The 24,668-nt window shown below is 37.7% G+C and overlaps 1 protein-coding gene across 10 annotated transcripts in view; it reads right to left on the bottom strand.

Annotated features, from left to right (window-relative positions):
• The window catches only part of INPP4B (inositol polyphosphate-4-phosphatase type II B), a 310,584-nt gene that overhangs the window by 62,655 nt on the left and 223,261 nt on the right, over positions 1-24,668 (bottom strand). For all 10 annotated transcript variants that reach the window (XM_065061987.1, XM_065061989.1, XM_065061993.1 and 7 more), the window contains 4 exons: positions 21,565-21,669; positions 15,404-15,512; positions 6,827-7,004; positions 1,825-2,037 (listed from right to left, as the gene is read on the bottom strand). In XM_065061987.1, coding sequence (XP_064918059.1) covers positions 1,825-2,037; positions 6,827-7,004; positions 15,404-15,512; positions 21,565-21,669 — 605 coding nt within the window. The remainder of the gene's footprint in view (positions 1-1,824; positions 2,038-6,826; positions 7,005-15,403; positions 15,513-21,564; positions 21,670-24,668) is intronic.

Here is a 24,668-nt window from a genome sequence, read left to right as displayed (position 1 = left end):
AAAATAATGGAAGCCTAATGTTTCAAATTTAGAAAAAAAAAAATTTCTCTAATATTTATACTGTCTCAGTGACTCTGACTCAATTTAACTCAGAAAATACTTAAAGATACACTTCATTTTAATCAAATGGGTAATCTTACTAATTCAGCACAAAATATGGATACACTTTAAACTTATGTGCTTGAACATTTTAAGAGATGAGGGCCAAGAACCTGGCAGAAATAAATTAAAAAACATACAAACACCAACACCACTAATGCAATATAGTAAAGCTACCTTCTCTGTAGAGACAGAAGTACTAAATTAAAGTACAACTTGAAGAAAAAAAGCCATTTTGCCAGTGCAAAAATTTCTCCCTTTTATCAAATCTATTGTGATATTTGAGAAGAGCAACATGATTGGTGAAGGGACTTGAACATAAGACCTATGGGGAGAGGCTGAGGGAGCTGGGGTTGTTTAGTCTAGAGAAGAGGAGGCTTAGAGGTGACCTCATCACTCTCTATAACTACCTGAAGGGAAGTTATAGCCAGGTGGGGATTGGTCTCTTCTCCCAGGCAGTTAGCAATAGGACAAGGGGGCATGGGCTTAAACTCTGCCAGGGGAAATTTAGGCTGGATATTAGAAAGAAATTCTTTACAGAGAGAGTGGTCAGGCATTGGAATGGCCTGCCCAGGGAGGTAGTGGACTCGCCGTCCCTGGAGGTTTTTAAACTGAGATTGGACATGGCACTTAGTGCCATGATCTAGTAAACGGACTAGAGTTGGACCAATGGTTGGACTCGATCTCTGAGGTCTTTTCCAACCCAGTCGATTCTGTGATTTATTTTTCTGAGTGTTTCAACAGCTGGCTTTGGCTTTCATTTCAAGGAAAGAACAACAATTGTAGCTCCTCAGGTTGTTGAGAAAACTTGAAAACATGAATTCAAGGGTCTAAACCCAGAAGACAAATAAAAGAATTAGTTATTTATTGTTTCAAGCTCATGACTACTTAATGCATGAAGTCGGAGATAACTGTCTTTTCTCTAGAAGAAATAGATTCTTCTTCCTTTATTTGTGGTATGGATAAAAATTACAGTTCAGGTGTAAGGTACTGTAGCTCACACACGTTATTAATTATTCACAATAGGGATTAATATGCTGGCATCCTTTATATTTGTAAGAATACAGTGATGAACTGAATAAAAATAGCTTGAGTTCAGGGTGTATATGACAAAGAAACAGATCTATTATGCACACATCCACCAAAATAATCAATTTACAAAATATCAGCCATATAAATAATACATATCTTCGAAAGAAATACATGCTAAGAATGCTAAAATCTAAAAGCCAGGTTTAATTCTTTTATACAATCTTATACATCTTCTAAGAACAGAGTCTAAGGGAAAGCAGCTTTTTTTTGCTGAGAGTGAATTCATGTGTGTTTAAACTATTTATATTCAGTCTTGGGGAAAGAGAGGAAAAAAAAAAAAAATCCTTTATAAGAGTGTTTGCTGTTCCAGTCTTCTTGAATCTGCCTAACTAGCAAAAAGAACTCAAGAGCAGAGAAAGACTATTTTCCTGTCTGGGCAAGAAGATGTTCATCATCTTCACTGTCATACGCACAATCAAGCAGTCACAGAGAAGCACACTCTACTAAAGAAAATTCTGTCAAGTTAGTTTCAAAATATACAATGCATCTGAAAAAAATTATTTCAGAGTTTTTTCACTCCTCCTCTCCCCCCTGCCGGCCGCAATAACATGTGACAATGGACATTAGGGCTTGCATTTTTTTAATGCTGATTTGGAGGGTTAAGGCTTGAATACCAACCAATTGACAACTTACCCACTCTTCCTCGTCGTACTCAGAATGATGGGGTATTGAGTCCTGTCTTTTCACCTGGGAAGGATGATCCCGAGGCTGTGCATCACGCCCCTCTTCTGCACCGCTTCTAGGCACAGCTGGTTTCTTGAGGACACAGCCAGGTCGGGCTGTGTATAGTGCTAAAAGGGCACTTCTGACCAGCTGATCCTTAAACGCGTGCACAAATAACTCTGTCTAGGGAAAACGAAAAAAAAAAAAAATCAATTAAAAGGTTAGACCAAATAATGCAATACTGCAACACAGCTATTATAACACTGAATTACCCTTAGGCAGAGCAGATATTTGTTTCAGGTCTGCCTAAGAGGCAAGAAACAAAGTAGACCAATAAGGAACAATTCAAGGGTTTTGGGGACACCATCACATTCTACAATCCCATTGTTCTAAGGATTAACACAAAAGCAGAGAATCTATCACAAAGATTGTAATATTTTCACACAATTCTAAACCAGCGTTCCAAGTTTTACCTGCAGAGACGAGGCCCGACAAGAACCAAGAGTATCCAACCACTGCTCAATAATTTCAAAATAAGTCTCAGAAACAACATGATTAACAAATTTAAGGATCATCTTAAAGAAAAACACACTGCTCTACACTGCTGAGATCGCAGTCTCTGCAAAAGCAGCGTTTTCAGAGATGAATTTTGGCACGTGTAGATACCAGCCTTGATATCGGGTCAGGTGATGACACCTGATTTCTAGCTTTATTTTATTTAAAGCAAACCTCGAAGTAGTTTTTTCCAGTATCTCTGAAGATGTTATTTAATCAATGTATCATTTTTTAAAATCCTAAACACCCAAATTTAATTATCACAACTCAGTGGGATTTAGTTGCCATCCTACCTACCCAGAACATACTGGATTGTCATGTGCAGATTCAGATGCTGAACTGCTTTTGTGAATGCAATCTTAATTAAACAGGAATGTGGAAAAGTACATAGACAAGGGTCAGAGCAACCAGCCCAAACAAGTAGTCACACAAAGCTTGGAAACGCTAGAAATAAAGGTTGTCCAGCCAAGCTTCATTCAGCCCTTTCATGTTTCTTATGTAGAACCTGGTCAAGAAGCAAAAAAAACACAAAGAAACAAGTTTTTAAAGTTTCAACATCTGCCTTCCTGGAAAGCTGTCTCCCGTTATCTGCACTTCTTACTTCTGCTCTTAGCCCATTCCATTTTGCTAGTACTTGCTTCCCTTTTGTATGCTTCTGCTCCCACTCATCTTCCTTGCTTTTCTGCCTCAACACTCCCACAAAAGTCCACTGACATTTAGAGCACAATGCTCTAAATAATTGATGATTTTCTTAAAGCTCCAGCCACTGAGGTTAGGCACCTGCTTGAGAAGTTTCTGCTTTTTGCCGTTTTCATGACGTTGAAGAAAAAGCCATTTCTGATCCTTAATGGTTGCACATAGAAAAGCTGAAAATTTGCTGCAAATATAATAAAACTCAAAAGTCTGGAAAATAAGAACCTTACGGATATTTAAGCTAAGTTATGATTTTTTTTTTTTTTTTTTTTTAACCAGCATCAGGACTTCTTTCAGACCCGATTTGGGATTCTTCAGTGATTAGGCTTGGCAACACTATTCGCCTCCCTGGCTATTTTACCAGACTCCTCCTGTCTTCCTTGGTGCCTGAGGGAAAGGGTGCTAAACAAGAGATTATTTTCTCTTTTGTAGCTCTTCAGAACTGCCTCATAGTAGTCCTGAACTGCACTATAGGAGAATTTACATTTTCTACACTCCAGACTTCACATGGTGCATGCTCAGACAGTTTTGGAGAACATTGCTAGCAAACCCTACCAATCTTCCATAAAGAAGAGTCAGAGTACGTCTTGCAGAGTCCTCTTTTCTTGCATATTTAACAGCAGAGCTCCATTCAAAGACTGTTCTACAATTCAATATCAAGAGAGTCCACACTACTTGTCTGTCCTTAGAAATGACAACCTCAAGGTTTTGCTGAGGTTTTGGTACCCCTGTCCCCCCGCTAAAGTCTGCTTGAAGTCATTTCAGGTCCCTGCATCAGGTGCAGTGAACTGAAAAGGGCTTTCCATTTTAGAAAGGTGTAGTATTGGAAAACTTGAAGTGAGGAATGGCCACTATGACTGCAACGTATATTAGGTAATTATCTGAAAAGTTTAAGTAATTTAATTTAAATATAAATATTTAATAGGGAAAAATATTAAAAAAAGCAAACTGACAGGGAAGTGGACCTCTTTTTTTTTGTATAGAGAATAAAATGCTTCTGTAATTAAATTCCATCAAAAGATCCCATTAGTTTAACAACAGTCTACATTTTAACTACATTTTCTTACAGCTCAGTACAGCTAAATTTGCAGAACATCACTATTTAGAAAATTGTATTGAAATCACATATATGCAAAGAAATGAAAACTTTGCAAATTCTTTAAGATATTTGACTCAAGAATATTTCTGCAAACAAAGACAGGCAGAGCTGGAAAATGAATTTATCAAGCCTTCTGCAAGCTGCAAATGCTGATAGACTTGTTGACAGCTAAAAGCTTCCTTAATCAATTAACAGAGAGTGTTGATAAAAGGTTAGTCTCAGGAACACACTACAGTAAATTGCAAATCATACATGGAGAAGGAAAACCATGCTTAATATGAGAAAATAAGCTCAATATAAGAAGCAGCAGTGGAATTAATTTATTTCATTTTCCACTTTAAATGCATGCAGCCAGTCCTTCCATTTCTAACACAAGTATTTAACTGTATTTCACATTATCGATAGCTCAGATATATGCACTGCTGCCTAATGTTTTTAGAAAGAATTGTTCTACATATCAATCTTAACATCATCTTAAAATAAAAAGTTATATGCTTTTTAATAAACCTGAGGAATTTAATCACCAGGCAAATAGTTTTTATTAGTGCTTCAAAAGCTGTTTAATTTCTAAATTTCTATCCATTTAAAATGTAGCAGAACATTTCTTTTCTTACATATAAAAAGTATGCAAACGGTAGGAGAGCAGAAACACCTCCAGAATACAAGTAGGCATCACATAATTCTATCCAGAAGAGCATGTCAATCTACCTTAAGTATAACCAGGGGCTTTCTTCTGCTAGTCCTGTACTGCACCAGATTGGATAGAGAGATGTGTTATTTTAGGACCTTGAGATGATTCTTTGTATGGGAGAATCTAACTGGAGCACCATGTGAGTTCCCTCAATTTGTGTTTTTGAAACTTAATATTGCTCTTCTCTGAAGTTCTATCTTGGTCTTGCCTTTTCTCCCCAATTCTCTTCCCTTCTGTACAAGCAGCTGTCCCTCCACATGAGTTTCCTCAGCAATGGTCTCACCCCTCTCTCAATTGTGATTTTTTCTCCTCTGAGTAAATTTGGGCATAGACAGGGAGGCAGATATTTCACCCTTCAGGCAGCAGTTGTTGTTCAGACAACTGGATTCATCTCTTCCAAGAAAAAGGCGGAGGTTAGATGGAAACTATGGGTTGTCAGGTGGGCTATGTCAGGGAACTTGTGCTCATAACTAACCAGCAATTTAATCCTGTCCCTGAAAAGTCAATATGAACATACACAACTAAATCACCAGCTAGAAACTGAAAATATCTGCGACTTTTACGAAGTGAAGGGATTATCTTGTTTAGCCCTTTTGTGTAGTCAGACTCTGCAACAGGCCATGGTCCCAGCAGAAGGTTGGTATCTCAGCTGCCTGCAGACCCTCCAAAATCATCCACTCCTCCTGCCCAGACAGGCAAAGGTGGGAAGGGCAAAGCAAAAGGTTATAGCTAATTTACAAATTCCTTCACAACCAGGTCTTGAATCTTCAGAACACTTTTTTTTGTTTGGCTTGCTTTACTTGCACATGCCTTTTCCTTCAAACTAACTGCCAACAGAACAGCTCCACGTTTTCTACATGCAGCTGTAAAGGGCCTCTCTTCAGCACCACAACCCATGCCCCCCCCCCCCCCCCCCCAAATCCTCCCTTTCATTTCCAGGCTGAATTCTACTTTCCTATATACCCCTGACATTCACAGTGACTCCAGTGTTCTCAAAGTTACTGTGGATTTACACGTCTGTAACTGAGAGCAACATTTATCTCCCCCCTGTGGCTCCAATGCAATTCCTTCACAGTATGTGGCCAAGTTCAATATTCAGATAAGAAACTCTCCCATTGAACAATGTACTGCTGGGATAATAGTGCTCAACAGACCACAGGGGTTGCCAGTTCCCAATAGCTGAAGATATATTGAAATGATTATTGATAGTGTTATTAAGCCATATTACAGAAGGTGCAGCCCATGAAGCAATGGGAAACTTTTTTCGACCCCTCTGGTCAGAGCTATAGTGCTTAATATTTTTATAGGATGGCATATGCTTAAAAGTACTTCAGACTTTAGCTAATCTCCAATATCACTCTGTGAGACAGGTGGAAAATATTATCTTCCTTAGTTTAGAGCTAAAGTAATTTAGATGAGGAACAGCCTGCAGCTCCAGAGGAACATAATAGGAGAAAGAGGATTAAAATTTGAGACATCCTGGCTCCAACTTCCTAGCTGCTTCTTCCAGACTGCATCACACTATTATTCTAAACCTTATCCACAAACCTGCCTTCAACTACCTCCCACAAGCAGTAGCTTAAAGTATCGGAGAAAGAAAATAACTCTTTATCACCCCACAAAATTATTTACAGTAATCTATTTTTGATAAACCCCAGTATCTGGCCGCTAGAGGATAACACAGACACATGAAATTATATTAATTATACCTTCAAATAAAGACAACCTTTATAGATTTCATTAATTCTCTACATGGAAAGCCTACAGAAATGCTAAATAATATTCTTTTTCTGATAGCAACATTTTGAAGCTTATTTTAGTAGAGCTTGTTTAACATTTCCTGATGCTATGAAAGTCAATTTATGCAGGAAAAAAAACAGCAGTTGGAGACTTGATTAATCCACTTTCCATTGCAGTAAAGATTTGAATCTTACTTTTTCTGAAAGCATCTTTAAAGAATTCTTCAAGCTGTCTGGAGAATGTTGGCTTGCAGAATTAAGCAGCAGGTCTGCATGGCTTGATATGAGAGGTTGTAGATGATTGATGTTGCTGAGAACTTCTTTTGCCTTGGCTGTGTTTTCAGGTGAATAGTAAATACACTGGTATCCAGTACTGTAACCACAGAGAAAGAGTCACATAATGCCAAAATCATTTATGCTATTAATAACAATGCTTAATGTGCTAAAAAATTTACTGCTAGTACTGTAAAAAATGTCAGACACCTACACTTTACTGATATCATTAGAAATGCTCCGTCCTTCAAGTGTAAAAACAAATCCGTGCTTGAACAGTAGAGGACAATGGACTGCAGACCACCAGGCACACCACGCAGTACTGTTCAACCTAATCATCCCTTTAAGTGATTGGTCTTAACGTAAGAAAAACAGATTTTTATTTATTTTTTTCTGGAGAAACTAAAGGTTTGACCAGGTCAGATAACGATCACAAAGAGCACAAGGCTCCTTATCTTTCCACTGAGCTCCCCACCACATTATTAACTATTATACCTCACTACATCCTTTGAAATGGGTCATTAATGTTTAATCGATCAGAGGCCCAGACTGCGTTTTGATTACCACCAGCGATGTCCAGGAAGTGGTGATAACGAGAGTTAGGTCTAATAAAAGCCACATGTCTAATCTTCAAGGAAAGACAGAAAAATAGGCTGTGGGAATTAATTACTACAAAACCACACAAATGGCATATTGCAGACTTACTAATTTCCTTTTAACTCTTCACAAACTACTACTGCCATTCTTTTGCATTACTTCTTGTCTTTTTGAAGACTTCTCCCATTTTTTTCTCCAACACCTACTAAGCACACAATATCCTTTTATGTTATCATTCAAAAAACCCGTTTTAACCAGCACACACACACCATTAGCTCTTCACTGTAGTATACATCTCCACACCTAAAACTCTTGTACACAGTCCTTCCCTTTATAAAGCCCTGCTTCAGTCTTTCAGAAAAACTAACCAAAATCTTTTGCAGTTTCAGATGAACCTGTAATGTTAACACAGGTAAAAAACAGTGCCAGAGCAATGTACATACTCCCTCATTGCTTCCGTATGCATCTCCCTTCTTTCCTCTTATGTCTTTTCACCATACATCCTTCAGCCTCTTCCACCCTTTCCCCACTGATTTAATTTCTTCCTAAATTTCACATATCAAGATCTGAATTTTAAAACTTGTGCAATCCTTTGAACTTCACACGTTGCTTTTCATTTCAGTCTTTTTCCAGATCTCTTCACTCCCCCATTTCCCCTTTGTGACTTCTAGTGTCCCTTCCACTTCCTCCTTATCAGTTTTCTACAAATTAGAAAGAAAACTTAATGCAGTAAAGAACATACACACATTCAAAAGTCCAAATTAAGTAGCTTCCATAAAACCTAAAAGGCTTAAGTCTTTTGGTAAATAAGTACAGATTCAAGCCATGTTAAAATTAAATCTCTTGCTTAGATACTTTACTGAGTTACAGTCCCAAATTCCACAATATCCCATCCTATTTTTCTGTCTTTCACCAATGCCTCCGAGTCAGCGAAACTTTGCCATGATCAGTTATGCTGCCAGTCACAGCAAAATTACTCCGTCTCCTCACAGTCTGCTACATGATTTGCTAGACTGCTGAGTCCCAAGGTCAGAATTCTGAATATTTCAGCAAAATGAATTGTATAAACTGTCTCTCCTAATTAATTGTGCAAAAAAAGCCCCGTCCCTCTGAGAAACGAGGAGATGGCCACAGCTCTGCCTTCAAGGTGGCAACGTCATCGGCAAAATGAACTTCCCAAGCCAGATCTTTCTCTCCATCCACTCCAACTCTCAACCTGTCAGGCTCAGTAGACAGGGCAGGGACACAGAGAAATAGTCTATATTAATTGTAGTGAAGACATAATCTTAGAAGTCTTGATACTACACATCACTGATTAATCTTCTCTAATTCCCCTTCAGGCTTCTCCCTCCCTTCACCAACCAGCCTTTTTGCATGGTGGATCTGGCTAACACTGTTATCGAGCTCTCCAGGTACAAACACCCTCCTTGGACTCCCCTCAGCCTTTAATTCCTACATCTTTTTCACTGCTCTCCCACAGCACTAAGCTTCACTGAATATTGCAGCAGAAAAGCTACAGACAATGCCATAAGAAAAGAAAAAAGGAAGAGAGATACTTAACCTGACAGTAGTTCTCATTCTAATAAAGTCAATCACATCTTCTAAATACAGGAAATAGTGAAGAGAGAATGACCCTTTCTCCAGAATGAAGTGTTCTATCAGGCCTCATTATTCAGCTAATTTTAAAATTTCACGAACCCCAGAAAGCATGAGATGATTCCAAAGATTCAGTTTCTTTCAGAATTTGTGGACAACTTACACCCTCACCCCAAGAAAGTAAATACTTTTCAGAAACAACATGTTTGGGAGTATCTAATGTTTCCATTTGTTGCATCTCGACACTGTTGCATCTACGGCTAGGCTGAGATTTTCTGCGGCCTTACCATTCATGAAAAGACATTACTACTTCCAATTCACTGAAATGAGTTTCCTTATAAATAACTATTTTTAGAGCTTGCTGCCACACATAGTTATGGTACTTAGAAGAAGCAGCTGCCCATATAGAGAAATGTTTTACCAATGTTCTAATGCAGAAACTAGATTCAGAGAATTATAGATAAGAAGAAACTTTTGCATTAAGGAAAAGGCCCCACAGGTAGGTCCCAGTGTGGAAATCAGCAGCACTATAAAAATCTACCTTTGATATGTAAAATATATTCTTGGTCATGTGCCTTCTGAAAAAGTCTATAATAATGTCTTCTGGGTTAAGTTTCAAAGCTTTCACTAAGCATATAAAATCACACTTAATCACTTCCATATATTGGCATCATCATTAACTAGGTACACATGGCTGTCAGTGGTCATTTCAGTTTTAAAATTGCTTTAATGACATTGTCATGTAATTTGAATAAAGATTACATTGACTACATCTGCAATTTTAACAAAGTTTTTGCCTGAGAAGAAATACTGCAATATGCTAAATGTCTAATTTTTAATGACACTCAGAACTGGTAACTCCGCTCCCGCTGTTAACCGAGTCATTTGTGTGACTGAGTTAAATTGTCACCATCTGGGACTGGGTTAAAATCTTCCAACAATGAACATTTGACCTCACATTTTTCACAGTCAAAACCAGACATGAACATCAAGAATCCAGTTAAAGCATACACAGCAAGAATATCTACTCGCAGATAACCTTGAGCTTATGCACATTCATGAAGACACCAATTCATTGGTTTATTTAGGCACTGAAGGTATTCTGTCTAAAGTGGGAAGTTACAATAAAAAATAAATTGATTACATTAAAAAAAAAAAAAGGAGGACAATTCACTGCATTGGGAAATGAAACTAAATCATATGATCCGTGCTGAGATTCAGAAAACAAACCTGAGGTAGGAAGTTCAAATTTTATTTATTTATTTTTTAATTTCCTTAAGTTTCCCTTGCAAACTTAGAAAGTCTAACTTTGAATACTGAGGAAAATGAGATCATGTTATTAGTTCTATCTAATCTATTTTTACTTAGAAAGTCCAAATCTCCACAAATCCTTATCAAGAAGCAATGGCTAAGGGTGTATGCACAGAGCTTCTATTGTTGCTTTTCTATTTCCTCTTCATTCCTAACTGACCCTTGAAATAACTACATCAACCGGTGATGGGGCATGAGTTTCAGTGAAAAGGAAGGTCACAATGCCCTTTACCAGCCCTGTAGAGACCCACGTGGGACAGATGCCACTGTGGCATAGATGAATCTCACAGTGAATCTTCCTGAGAAGACTCACTCCAGGAAGGCTGTACACCTAGGGAAAGCCTGCCACAGTTCTTCAAAATCATTTTAGAGTACCCTTATACTGCTGGGAAAATTCAAGTAGCCTTTAACACAGGGAAAAATCTTATGCAGGGTGACTGAGCATGGTTCATCGTAGAAGAAAGAAAAAGTACGGTGCCACACCACTAGCCTGAGGCTAAAAGGTGCCTTTCGGTGGAGCTATTTCCTGGCAGCCTGCTGAATGGCATGTTACAAGAATGGATGGCAAAGCCATAGATCCAACCACTCTCTTCTTGCCACACTCAGAGCCCATACAGGCGAAACAGTTTCTTACTCTCCAAAACATACAATCCTTTCTAACCTTTGCACGCCACCTCCTCCAACTCCATCTTCCCTTCTTCTCCTTCTCTGGAGACATTCAAAACCTGCCTGGACACATTCCTGTGCGATCTACTTTGAATGACCCTGCTTTAGCAGGTGGGTTGAACTGGGTGATCTCCAGAGGTCCCTTCCAACCGCAACCATTCTGTGAGTCTTTATCCAGCCCCAGTCCCCTTTCATTTCTGCCTGCTTAAGGAAATGCTTCAGGCAACTCTGTGCAGAGAGCCTGGCAGCTGGAACATACTGTGATGATATTTTCATATCTCAATGAACAAACTTTGGCAGTTCCTCAGCAAAACTTCCAGCAAAAACGTTCACCTCCATGAAATCAAATCTCTCTCACATACACACAGATACACACACACACACAAAAAAGGGGCAAGTGAGGACAGAATAACATCTCTGTGAAAAGCGTTATGCATGACAGGCTGTGATTTCCCTTTGAGAATAAAGGTTAAAATTTGGTCAAACAAACCATTATTATTTCAACATCTCTGGGATTTTCTGTGAAACAGTACCATTTCAGGTTCCTCAGAGAATGGAAATGGTTTGAAGGTTATAAAATTCAGGTAACAGGAATAATGAAGATATCAGCTTTAATAAAAAGGCTGGTACTTTAGTGATGGAGCACAACTCGCACCTTGACCAAAAGTCTAGGCTTTGTCAAACAAAACAAAGGTTCCTTTTGAGAATTTGAACACAAATCAAATTATTATGGCTAAAAAAACCCAAACAAAACAAAACACACACACACACACAAAAACAAACAAAAAACCACCACCACCAAACAACAATCATCAGAAAAATCTTTTCAGTACTATTTCAGCTTTAAGCTTGTGCTTAAAGCAGAACCATTTCCAAAGAACTTCCTAGAAATGGTGCACAATACCACAGTGAACCATGGCACCTAATGCAGCTTGCGGGACACCTCTGTTTTCCTGATGGTTAATACTGGGGCATTAAAAATCTTATAATCTTAAGTCTGTGTGTTTTGGCTAAAGCACAGATAATCAAATTAGATTTTCAATGAGAAAAAAAAAAAAAAGTCCTTGTTGTACCTTGAGAGAGATTTATAAACATTTCAAGCAGTGCAGCATTTTATGGGTATAAATTACAGAATGTCTGCCTTAAACATTCCTGCACAACTGAGCTCCAAAAATAATAATTTGCCCTTCCATTTGCTAGAAGAAGCAATCTATTACTAGCAGGCCAACAGAAGAATGAATTTGAATAACTGATTTACTGTCTTCTCTAGCTAGAAATAGAGAAAAAAAATAAAAAGAACAAACCAATAGAGCATCACACAAAAAATTTCTAAAATAAATATATACCATATACAGATAATGAATATCTTGCAACGAGTTAGCATACCTTAACCATCACACTTCATTTATTTGAATTTAAGTGCTACCACGCCTAAACAAGATTTCAAAAAGGCATCCACTGTTCTTATTGGTCTTACAAAGTTCACTACAAGCTACTAAAGGGACAGACATACTAGAGTCATGCCTTACAGACATGCCTGATGTTTGAATTGGTAAAGCCCTTTACCTCTCTCTTTGGTGGAGATAAAGAACAGCACAGATTCTGAGCAGGTTATAAAGCAGCAGACCTGTCTTTTGATCATATACCACTAAGTCCTGTTTTTCACCTGAAATAAACACTTTTTTCCCTTTTGAGACAATTTTTTTAGAAATTTACCTTTTTTTTTTTTCCCCCTTTAATATACCTAGCTTGGTCATAACAAGAGAAGAATTGCAAAACCACTGCATTTTAATAAATATTATTATACAATAACTTCCCCTCTTTTGTCCGCACAAAAAAAATATGTTCTATGCAATAGAAAATATGCAAAGCCTATCTTTAGATACACATTTTCCACATGCTTCTGTTTGATAAACTTTCACAAAACATATGTTTCACTCTTGTTTGGTTTTGGCAATTTGAAATGCAATTATGCTCTTGCAAGGTGTGATATAACCTTGCTACCAGTTAACAGTTCCTCCTGTCTGTTAATTCCACAAGTGTTTGAGCAAGGAATATTTTATGATATGCTGACACTGTTTAATATTGCAATAAATTGTTCTAATAATCATCCTGAAGGTCAAAGGCATGCAAAGCATTCTGTCATGTGCATTAACAAGGATGTCTTGAAAGCTACTGGGATTGACTTGAGAAATAATTTCTTCCCACATCTTTCTCTAGGTCTTTAACTCAGTTTGCCTAGAGGAAATACCTGCTAAATCTGCATTTTTTTCCTGTTCATTTTATATTCTGACTGATATCTCAAGGTGCCATTTCTTCCCTCAACCGAATCTTCAGAAAAGCTGCTCCCGTCATAAAACAGAAAATTTAAATTGTAAAAGCTGCCCCTAGAAATGCTATCTGTCCTCAAAGCGTACTCATGTAGTTAAACAAACATATGCATACAAAATAAAGTTGTCATTGCCACAGCAAAGGAAATTTCTCTGTGGTAAGAATAAGAATGGTCCTTTCATATGTCTGTTTAAAGTAGACCCACTCTTGAATATTCAAATAAGTAAGATTATATTCAGAACTTGCTTTCTCCTGACTCTCAACTCCTGTAAGTTCTTCTGGTTGAAGAGAAAAAAAAAAATAGTGGAGCGTTCTCTGAGGTGCCCTCAAAGACAGAAGGGAAGATGAGTTTTACAATTTTCCTCCTTTCTATTTAATGGGAATTCATATGCTAAATGACCATTTCTTCAGGTCTGATTAGTGATTCGCTAGAAATTGTGCTCAGACATAAGTTTGTTAGCCTGACTCAGGCACTCTTTTTATCTGATGGGACAGTAACCTAGTGACCCTAGTCACATCATCATAAACAGAGACTTTCGCTCTTCCAGAACAAACATACAGAAAACTGCACTATCAGAATAAAGGCGCAGTATCGTGTCCTTGAAAGTCATCGAAACACAGGTGCTTCTAAGGGATGCAAAAAAGTGTAAGAAGCAGGGCAAACAGAGGCGATGCATAGGCACTTTAAAAGAGGTATGAAAAGCCTTGATAAAACCTGCACAAAGCTTTACCCAGTGCTCCTGAATACAATCCTCTACCAACTTAGAGGTCTCCACAGTTTAAATCAAGTCACAGTTAAGGGTGAATGAAAATGAGGAGCGGCTGTGCTGCACTGAGTATTCTTTGCCGTTCCAGCCTTTTTACACACAACAATGCACAAGATCCAAAGAAAGGAGGTCTAGCCCATCCTCTTCTGCCCTCCCCTGTTAGGGGCAACTAAGAAACAAGGGCTTTGGCCATTCATTCCTATGAGATGCTGCAGTACGTGTTCTCCCAGGAAGAACTAATGAAGGACTTGGTTTCTTCCCTTTAAGGCATTTTTCCTTCTTTTCTCCAGTGAACAGAAATTCCAGATAATAATTTCAATTTTGCCTCATACCTACTCTCCATTTGGAGAAATCACATTTTGCCAGTGTTGGATAGGCTGCAGGACCATGCACTGAATATAATGGATTCCATTTTCTATGGAGATCGTGATGATTTCGATTAGCACACATACACACACACAGTGCTGCCTTCATTCTCTTCCAAATGCTGTGCCGCTGAGTGCACAGGGCTGGCACAGGCAGCCCAAGCACTGAACAGCCACAACTATGGGTGCTGCCAGCAACAGCTGTGGCTGCTCAAAACTTAATAGCCACAGCAAACACAAATACATCCCATTCTTAGTCTGCAAAATATATAACTAAGACTTCTGTACCTGTTCAATGGTGAACAAAGCATTTGAGTACAGCAAAAAACGGAAACCCTATTTAAGGCCTTTACCTTTGCTTAAGTCTCATTTGGGCTTCCTGAAGAATAAGAAAAAGAACATTTATTTACTTCACAGGTACGCTAACAAGATTTTTTTTGTTCACATATGCCCAGGGCTGTCAGAAATTAAGATGATACCTTAAGCTACTGTTTCTTTATTGAAAAATTGTGTATAGCTACTTACTACTTAGCACAAGAATTACTGAAGAGAAATCTCATTCTGAACTGCGTGTTTTCAAGCACTGATATTCATCAAGCTTCCTGAAACACGGGAAGAAAATTTCCCAATTTTGAGTTTGTGTTCAAAATAAGCCTTGACCTTAAAAGTAAACTGTGATTCAATTTTGCCTTTCAGCAAAGCAGGGAAGAAAAAGGAAATATTTTATGAATGAATCCTTGTCCTGTCCCACTAGATTTTAATCTTCGTGCATTCCGCAGGATAAACTGTTTTGTTACTCAGTGAGCTCATAACATCTTAATGCAACTTCAATTATGTTTTCCTAGCTACTTCAAAATAATACTTACTTTCGTCTTTCTGCCTCAAATTTACTCAGCAGTTTTCGGAGACCACCATTCTTAAATCCTTGGAAATGCGCTGCCGGGGCTCCCACGGTGATGACGTCATACAGAGCATCTGGAACGGGAACAGATGAGCACAGAGATTTGCACACGCCCATGCTCAACGTATGGCAACAGAGCGAAACCAACTCTACAAGATGTGAGGACAACAAGTGTGTATTATTTCCAAGGAATAATCAATAATCTGCGTCTCGAGGAGGCCCAAGAACTAATCAATCTTTCCATGCAGCCACCTGCACACTTTAGAAAGTTTACCTGATTTATTGCTACACCTAAATTATATGCCACAGTGCAGAACAGTATTCTAGCTCTGCAGTTTACAAAGCTGCCAAGTAAATTGGCCCTTTGTGTATTTCACTTTATTACCCCTTCTATTATTTAACTTGTAGACATGCTGAGATGCACATATTTATGCATTTTAGAGTCAAAAGAGACCATATTATGATGGAATAGTCTAACTGCCTGAATAATACAGGCTACAGAACTCCAGTTAATGATTCCTGGTCTTCTGGTTCAGTTAAGGCATTTTTAAAAAATTTTTTTAAAGATATCTAATCTTGATTTAAATACTTCAAGTGACAATGAATTCACTGCATTCACAAAGAAGTTGTTCCAATGACTAATCAACCTTACTAGTCCATTTCTTTTCTATTTTGAAATTTAACTTCCACTTCAAAATATAATTACCTGTTTAACGCTAAATGGAAGAGCACTTTTCTATGACCTATACTTAATTTATATATATGTGCTTATAAATACAGAGCAAGTCAGCAGTTTTCAGCTGAAAGATACCACAACTGGAAATAAACTATACTATTGGAATTCTTGCTGAGACAACACCTGATGTCTTGCGCCATATGTGATAAAGCTTTTCTAGGGATGTACCTTACAGAACTAGAGATGGAACACCTTTTTAAAAACAGCCTCTCACTTTGTACCTGTGATGGATTGTCAGTACAGACACTAAGATTTAATTACATCTCCCAAACCACAATAATTATTCCTTCAAAGTCTAAATTTACATTTTCAGAATTTACATTTGCATTAAGCAGTACCTGTGTTGTGCCCAGGCTCACTGGGGGTATTAAAAACACAGGTCAGAATGCATCATTCTTACAATGTACTTCTAAAGGAAATATTAGAGGGTTTTTTGGGCGTGAATTATTTTATTCATCAAGGAAGCTTCCCATGCAAATTAAAATCTAATCCTCTCCTAAAATAGAACTTATCTTTAATTCTGATGATAAATATCCCTAGAAGCAAGAATGCTGTACAAATGATTCACAGTTAATGAACTATGTTTTACTTCCGGAGCTGAATCTCAAAGCATATTCACTCAAATTGATTTGAACCCTAATGAATTGGTGACTCTTCAATTTCCACTTAAAAGTAGAAGTGACATAATTTCATTAGCCTTAGGTGAGCTTCAAGATTCTTAAATAGTCCATTCTTTCAGGTCCTCATGGAGATTTATCCATAATACATAATCTTGGGCTATTAGAGGTCCATTGGTACTTGAAAATAAGTAGTTCCATCGCTTAAAACAAGGGTGGCTTGAAACCAAAATAAGAGACAAACCCATCAGGTTAACTAAATATGTTTCCAGATAACTCACAAAACTACAGAAAGGGTTTATAAACCCTAGTACTTTTCCCAACTCTGTTTTAAAAACAGCGACTCTATAGTTACTTGGGGGGATTTACCCAGAAGGAAGATTTTGTTCAGCCTATGGTCCTCTCTCAGCATCACCAAAGAACAGCTGCTTGAGACGCAAACCCACCCAGAACAGCTGAGCCCCATGCAAACCAACATGGGACAGTGAGAAGAAGAAAACGTCTACAGCCCTGGTGATGGGCATGGAGCAACCTCACTCCCACTTTCAAGAGCACAGTGCACTAGGAAGTACTGCAAGACGTGGGAGGAATGCCTTGGGATGTGCTACATTTACACATCAGCACAGCTCCTGGGGAAGGACGTGCAGTGTCAGCATGAGTGTGCTGGTCCAGGGATGCTCCAGTAACTCAGAACCATAATCACCTTGGAGAGCAGGCTGCTGCTGACAGCTCTCTGGAGTGGAGACAAAGCTTAAAATGCAGCAGAGTGGTAGGAGCTGTATCATATTGTCCACATGTTCCCCCAAATGGTTAATTAATAACAAACCCTCAACCCTTCCTCAAATAATTGCTTCAAAATTTGAAGGAAGAAAATGCAAAAGATCAGAGTGTAAGGAAACCAACCTTTAAATAGAGCACCATTTCATATTAATTATTCTGACTCAAAGATACCTCCTGCTTATACAAGTGAAACACTAACACCAGTTGCGCACTTGCCAAAAAACAATTCCTTCCCCTTGCAGGAATATAAATTACCTGCTCATCGCTCCTTCCGGAATAAAACACAGAGCTTTTGCAACATTGTGACAACCACAGCAACACGGCAGAAGTTCATAAACCTAAGCTTTATCAGACCAACTTAAAGACTTGAGGCATTTTTATGTCAAGCACAGCTCAATCTAGAATTTGAAGCAACCTGCTTGCCTTCACAGGAGGCAGCCATTGCCTCACACTGGCCAGAAGCAAAATGAGAATCTCTCCCACCCACAAAAGCTATGGCAATATGTAAATTTGACTTCTGTAGTATGATGAACAGCAAATTGTGTTGTTTATCAAATAGATAGGGAGACAGTTGTCCCATCATAAAACAGTATTTTGCTCAAAGCTGTTCCTACTGCAAGTTCAAACACATAGATATCTTCTATTCCACGTCAGTACCCAACCACAACCTGAATCTAAGTTCAGTAAAAGTAAACCTGCTATTGAACATGTTGAACAAAAAAAGCACATATCCTATGTGCATATTTTAAATAGATGGGAATAAAATGTCTCCTGCATTCCCAAAATGAAGATACCTGACGGTGTAAGGGTTAATGACAAATTTATGACTCATCATCTTGTTTAATCACAACCTCCGTGAATTCTTATATGCCCCTTTTTCTTTTGTGCGTGTTGATACATGAAAGCACACATGAGAAAGATCAACTTGATGTGGAAGTGCTGCTTGCCCCAGAATGAACAGCAATTGCTACAAACTGTTCAAATGTATGTATGTAGTGCAAGATACAACTGTTCAGTGCTTATAAAACGAAACTTAGTTCAGTAAACAGCTGGGACAGTGGCTATGTAACAGATACAGAAACTATTTATCCAGACAAAGACTAATAATAACTTATTACTTTTTGTTACTGTACTGCTACCAAAATATCCTAAACATAATGAGGAACCCATTTTTTATACAGAGAAATAAAAAGATCTCCCCATAACTTAGGTGTCAGTCTTCCCAAAACAGAGGTAGGTAGAAATTCCCCAATGTTAAAACAAATTATTTTCTTTATTAATGTGTTTCAATCTCTAGAGCGTAACAAGAACAGTGTTATCTAATTCTCATGTCAGTGTTGTGAACATTAGCTAAAGAAAAAAGGGAGAGTTTTATAATTAAAAAAAAAATATCGAAATTTAGAAAACTATTCTGAATTTTCTCTCTTTCTGTACCCTTTTCAATTATGGATTAACCATATGCCACAAGCAAACTACTTTTGGAAGAGAAAGGAGAAAATTCGTCAAACCCAAATAAAACTCAAGTAGTATATGCATTGTGGGTGATTAAGTAAGTGGTGTACTCCATTACACTTTTTTGTTTAGCAAATGAACATACAACACCCCGTTCCCAGAGAGGCTTTCCTGAAAATACATAAACTTAAGGTTCTGGCCACTTGAAGATATTACGAATCTAAAAATGCATTTAATTAACTTCAAAACATTAGTTAAATTAAAATTTTTGCTCTCGTATTCTGTCACTATAAATCCCCATCTTGATAAAATATTTGAAGGTACCATTGTTTAGTAGAAAAAATGATGAAATACTGAACCCATTCACAATATCTAAATTCAGCAGTCCCCTGTGCCAACTTGGAAGTGGTTGAACATCAGCAATACAAAGTATGACACTCCTACAATAATTGTCTGTACTTGCTATTTTACAATCTGATTAGATGCAGAGTGTATAAGGCAAAAAACCTTACAGACTGTAATTTTCATGTTTCTACAGTGACAGCAATTTTAATAGATCTCAATTTATCAACAAATTACTCACTGTACTATGATTTGCTCATATGCACACACAAATATAATATTTTATCTCTAAAGGGTGCTGCTGAAAATACATGTGAGCAGCAGCAACAGAATTCTGTACTAAACAGACATTACAGAAAATTATCCCCCATTCCAGAAGTTATTAGAAGTTCATAGTGTTTTCAGCACAATCAGTGAGATATTTGCACTTAATGCTAAGGAAACGCTCACGTGGCACAGCGCAGCACTGAATAAAGTTATTTAGGGAGAAGCAGCACTGGGCTCATTAAGGCTTCCCAAGAAATAGGGTATATTATGTTCAGAAGTAACACTGTCCTTAATGGCACTGTGCTACTCACATCACCTTGGCTGGTGAGTTCATCCCGGCAACTTCTGGTGTTCTATCACTATCTCTGTTGGCACGGTGAGGGGGAAAAAACACCTTAGAAACAAGAGAGGTAAGACTGGCTTTTACACTACACTGACATTATGGAACACAATGAAAAATAAAGCTGACGCCCTAGAAGCACATGAATCTTACAGAACGCTGTGCAGTGTGTCAGTATGAATCATTACACTATTAGATCTGAGCTGCTACAACAGAATATTTTTAACCACGTGTAGGTAACCAATACATTCTGGTGAACACATATTCTGCATTTGCTTCTTTATTTGAAGCGTAGAGGAAAAAATGAGCACAACACCCCTGGAATTCATCTTTTAGGAAAAACAAACCAACAAACAAACAAAACAAAAACCAAAAACGAAACACATCAAAAATAAAACCAACCCAAAAATGAACAAACCAATCAACCAACAAAAAACTTAAAATAAATTTAGTTAACCACTCCTTAGTTTTCTAAGATCTGTAGTCAGTATCCAGAACTCATGGCTTCAGAAGATGAGGCAGAGAAATCCCTTGCATAGCTTTAACTTTGGACCTGACTCCCAAGTTTCAGCCCCAGACTCAGGACTTTCGATAATCTGGGCAGCAGTGTGTCTGGGTGCAGGTTTCAGAATTTGTGGGAACATGTGGAGGATGGGCAATCCGGCCACTTCTTCAGTATCATGGATTTACTGAAGTGTGGTCCTCTACAGACAGTACCTACTCAGCTGCTCTAGAAATACTCCAAACAACATCCAAACCCAAAAGCTTGGGTTTTAGAAGCAGAAATCACAAGCCTAACAGAATGAAATCAAACCCTTCAGGAAAACAGGAAGGTTCCAGATTTGTACACAAAACAAAACGGAGGAAATAACCACACAGGAAGATTCTAGAGCCCATTATATAAAGTGAAAAATTAAACACACTGAGCCCGTACAGTGACACGTAGTTATAAATAATGAATTTGGAAGCTTGGTTTTGATTTTATTAAAAAACCAAACCAACTGGCAAACAAAGAAAACAAGCATCATCTAGCCATACCAGAAACCCTCTGTATCAAGCCATACTGCATGAATCTTACAAACAAGCCAATACTGTACGAACTCTACTGCTTGGCAAAACACACGCAACATGAAATGCATCTCAGAACTTTCTTTAAGTCACTATTACCTATGATATTCTTTTCTCTTCAGCATTCTTCCAAATCCATGTAAGCCCAAATCACACAAATTTACTGAGGAAAATATAAATCAATTTACTACTATTGCTTTCTATGCTTTTTATCTGTAGCATCATTATGCCCGGACTATAAATTTTAACAATACTGTTGCCAGTCTCCTACCATTAAGTGAAAAATCAAAAATGACCAAGATGCAATCCGCTAAACAGAATACCTTTCCGTCCTCCTGTGGTGTTAAGGTTTCATCTGAAAGTGTGTCCATCTCTCATTTGCTCTAGAAACTGGACATACAAACTAAGATATTTGCACCTTAAAAAGGGCTAAATGGAAACCATACCTCTAAGTTGCAAGTTTAATTGTATTTCAAAGCGAACTTTGTCACACTTAGGGAATTCCTCCACAGCATATACTTCACCTTTCAGTCGAGGACTGTGCACGTGCATTCTTTGCAGATGGAGATTTATTGGGATGAATTCTAAAGTTTTTTCTCCTTTACTACAGCTTGATTTGAAGGAAGAACCTGAAAAACAAAAGTTTAAAGAATCATTATCTTAAGCACCCAGCAGATGTTTTGTTTTCTTTTTAATGCAAGGACAATGCTTGTATAATAGCAGTCTTCTTTAATTTACTTTTAATGTGTAATTGCATATTAGAAGAAGAATAGTTCACTAACTGAGTCTCAGCATGTATCCACACTGCAAGCAACAAAACAGCTTTTAATTCACAGAATAAGCTAATTTTTTACTCTAGGTGTCTGAAATAGGCCTGTAGTCTGCTGGAAACAATGCCACAGTTAATGTGCATTGTGTTCATTTTGTACTAAAAACACAGGGGTACAGAGCTATGATGGTACAGCATTTTCACCATGTAACTTTTTTTCCTTAAAACAAAAGTATTACATTGATTAGGCTATGAGTTCTTTCTAGAAAGTTCAAATAAACATACATTAACTCAAGAAAAGCTATGAATTAGTGTTTTTTTTCCCTAAAAAGCCAGAATTACAAGAAGCACAATGCTCTGACAGAAAAAAAAAATCTGCTTGCATACTTCGAAAGTATGAGATTGTGAGTAACACTATGGTGGTATAAAGGAATGTAATTGAAGACTGACAGTATGAAAATGAAATTTAACTGGAGATATTTGATAGAGCATATATATAAAATAAAAGGGTATAGATTAGGAAAAAGAGTTGGTGCTACAATCTCACTCAGGCAGCCCAAAATTTACTTAGACCATTTTTTAACCGCCCTATCATTTTGCCAATTATTAATCATTTGGACTAAAATTCTTCTGACTCAGACAAGATTAAGGGGGGGGGAAAAAGTCTTTGGAAAGGATCCACCTTTTCTTGCATAAAATGGTAAAAGAAATACTTGGAATTCTTCTTTTAGATTTACTCAGTCAAGATTTGCTAGAAATTTTACTGTTGAAACTGCCATAGGTTCCACTATGACTAAGCACTGAGCCTCCCAAAGCAAATCACATTGCCGGAGGGCACCAATGATGCTCCAAGACCAGCCAAGCCTGTTTAGGCTGCTACCTAGGCTCAGTAACTTAAAATAATTACTTAACAGAGATTAAGGGCAAAGGTAGCAAGAAAAGCAAGTGACAGGAGTCAAACATTCAGATAAGGTAGGAAACCTGGGGATACAGCCTGAAACCAGGAGTCACTGGTGCTGAGGAACAACAGTGGGAAACCTGCATCTGGAAAGTGCAGAAAGACAAAACTATGGGAGCAGTGAAGGGAACTCAGACTGTATCAGAAAAGAAATCTGAATAGTGCAGGTGAGGAGAATGTAAATAATTATGAAAGAAAACAGAAAGGGGGAAGATTGTTTATGAGAATTCAGCTGAGACCAAGATCAAAGTTTAAGGAATAATTGGATCCGAGACAAGGAAATACCATCAGACTAAGAGGAGAAAAAAATAAGAGCAGATTACAAGGGACAGGAGAAAGAAGAGTAGGAGGGAGAAGAGCCTGCCCTCCCTGGAGTGTACTGTCCTGAGCTGGAACAGAACACATGCAGCATTGCTAAGGCCTGTTATTCCTTTATTCAGGGAAGATCTGTGAAAGAAGAATCTCTTACCCTCTAGTGTCAGAAACATACGGGATAATAACCACCCACTGCTGTATGTTATTCTGTTAACTCAGGTATGAGAGATCCGTGCAGTGGAATTAATACTGGCAAATGCAGACAGAGATATCATCTATATGACAGTATAGTTTGGGGTGGTTCTGTGTTTTTTTGTTTTTTAATAACTTGCTAAATTGTACTTAAGGACTAAGAAAACTATACTCCCTCTATTAAAATGGTTGTTGCAAGATTAAACTCTTCCAAGTTAGGAAATACCAGAATACAGATGCAACCTCCATCTGACATCCACCTGAATAGGAACTGAGAAATAGACTTCAATGACATACCACATATTGGCTTTTCCCAGCTCATTGAATGCTTAGGGTTTTTGCTGTTAACTTTAGCAGTAGTGATTTAATATTTTGTTTCCAACTTTACTTTGGTATCTGGATTCAAATATATTGCTCATGCCTCTCATAAAGACAGGATTATTAATTTCCTCAAACCTGTCTACTGCATGCACGGCTACAGTTTAAGGGCTTTCCAAATATTTATAGAATAATTTAAACTGGCTGAGTAAAAGGGTTATAATTTTATCCATTCTAATGGCAGAGAATAACTTAAGGTCAAAGCCTTTAAGAAACAATGCATCAATATGAGATATGGAGGATCTCATTCCGCAGAGCATGCAGTAAAATGCAACATCACATTCCATTTTGGAAGCGCAGCTCCCACTGAGCTGAATTACATCCATAAATGCTAGGTACTTCTGAAAAACAGCCTGCATCTATTAAGCACTTCTGAAGTCTGACTTGCCTAGTCCCACATAGGAACCATGTGACAGAAGCAGGGATAGTGTCCAACTTTCCAGAGCAATATTCAATGCCTTCACCTAGAATGTCTTTCCTTCTCCTTCTACAGCTGCATGAATAATAAGAGTTTTCAGTTTGATGACTGAAATGAGGAGAAAAAAAAGAAATCGGGGGTGTGGGTGTGAATCATTTCAGGTCAAACTAAAAAAAAAAAAAAAAAAAAAAAAAAAAAAAAAAAAAACCAAAAAAAGGTTTTAAAGTTCTATTCCCTCCTAAAAGCCCAAAATTTCTGCTTTAGATTAACTTGAAATTATTTCTTTTGATGTTACCTAAGTCTTTTAGATTCCTGTTATTATATTTCCTTGAAATAAAAATACTTGACATCCTCTAAATTAGTCTCCCATTTTTAAGAATAAAAGCGTTCGCCAAAACAATGCAAATTTGAAATAGTTTTAACTTCCTTAAACCTCCATTTTCACTAAATATGCTGCTAAATCAAATTTGCTGTCTAACACTAATGCAGTCTCCCGACACTTTCACTGCCATCTCTCAATTTTAAAAATAAATGAATTGGTCTACTAACAACAGCATCTCTCAGAAGTAATATCTCTTAGAAAACCCAACATGTGATT

The sequence above is a fragment of the Columba livia genome, chromosome 4 (assembly GCF_036013475.1).
Source record: "Columba livia isolate bColLiv1 breed racing homer chromosome 4, bColLiv1.pat.W.v2, whole genome shotgun sequence".
NCBI classification, from domain to species: domain Eukaryota; kingdom Metazoa; phylum Chordata; class Aves; order Columbiformes; family Columbidae; genus Columba; species Columba livia.
The sequence above is the reverse complement of the archived record's forward strand: the minus strand, read 5'-3'. Positions and strand labels throughout refer to the sequence as shown.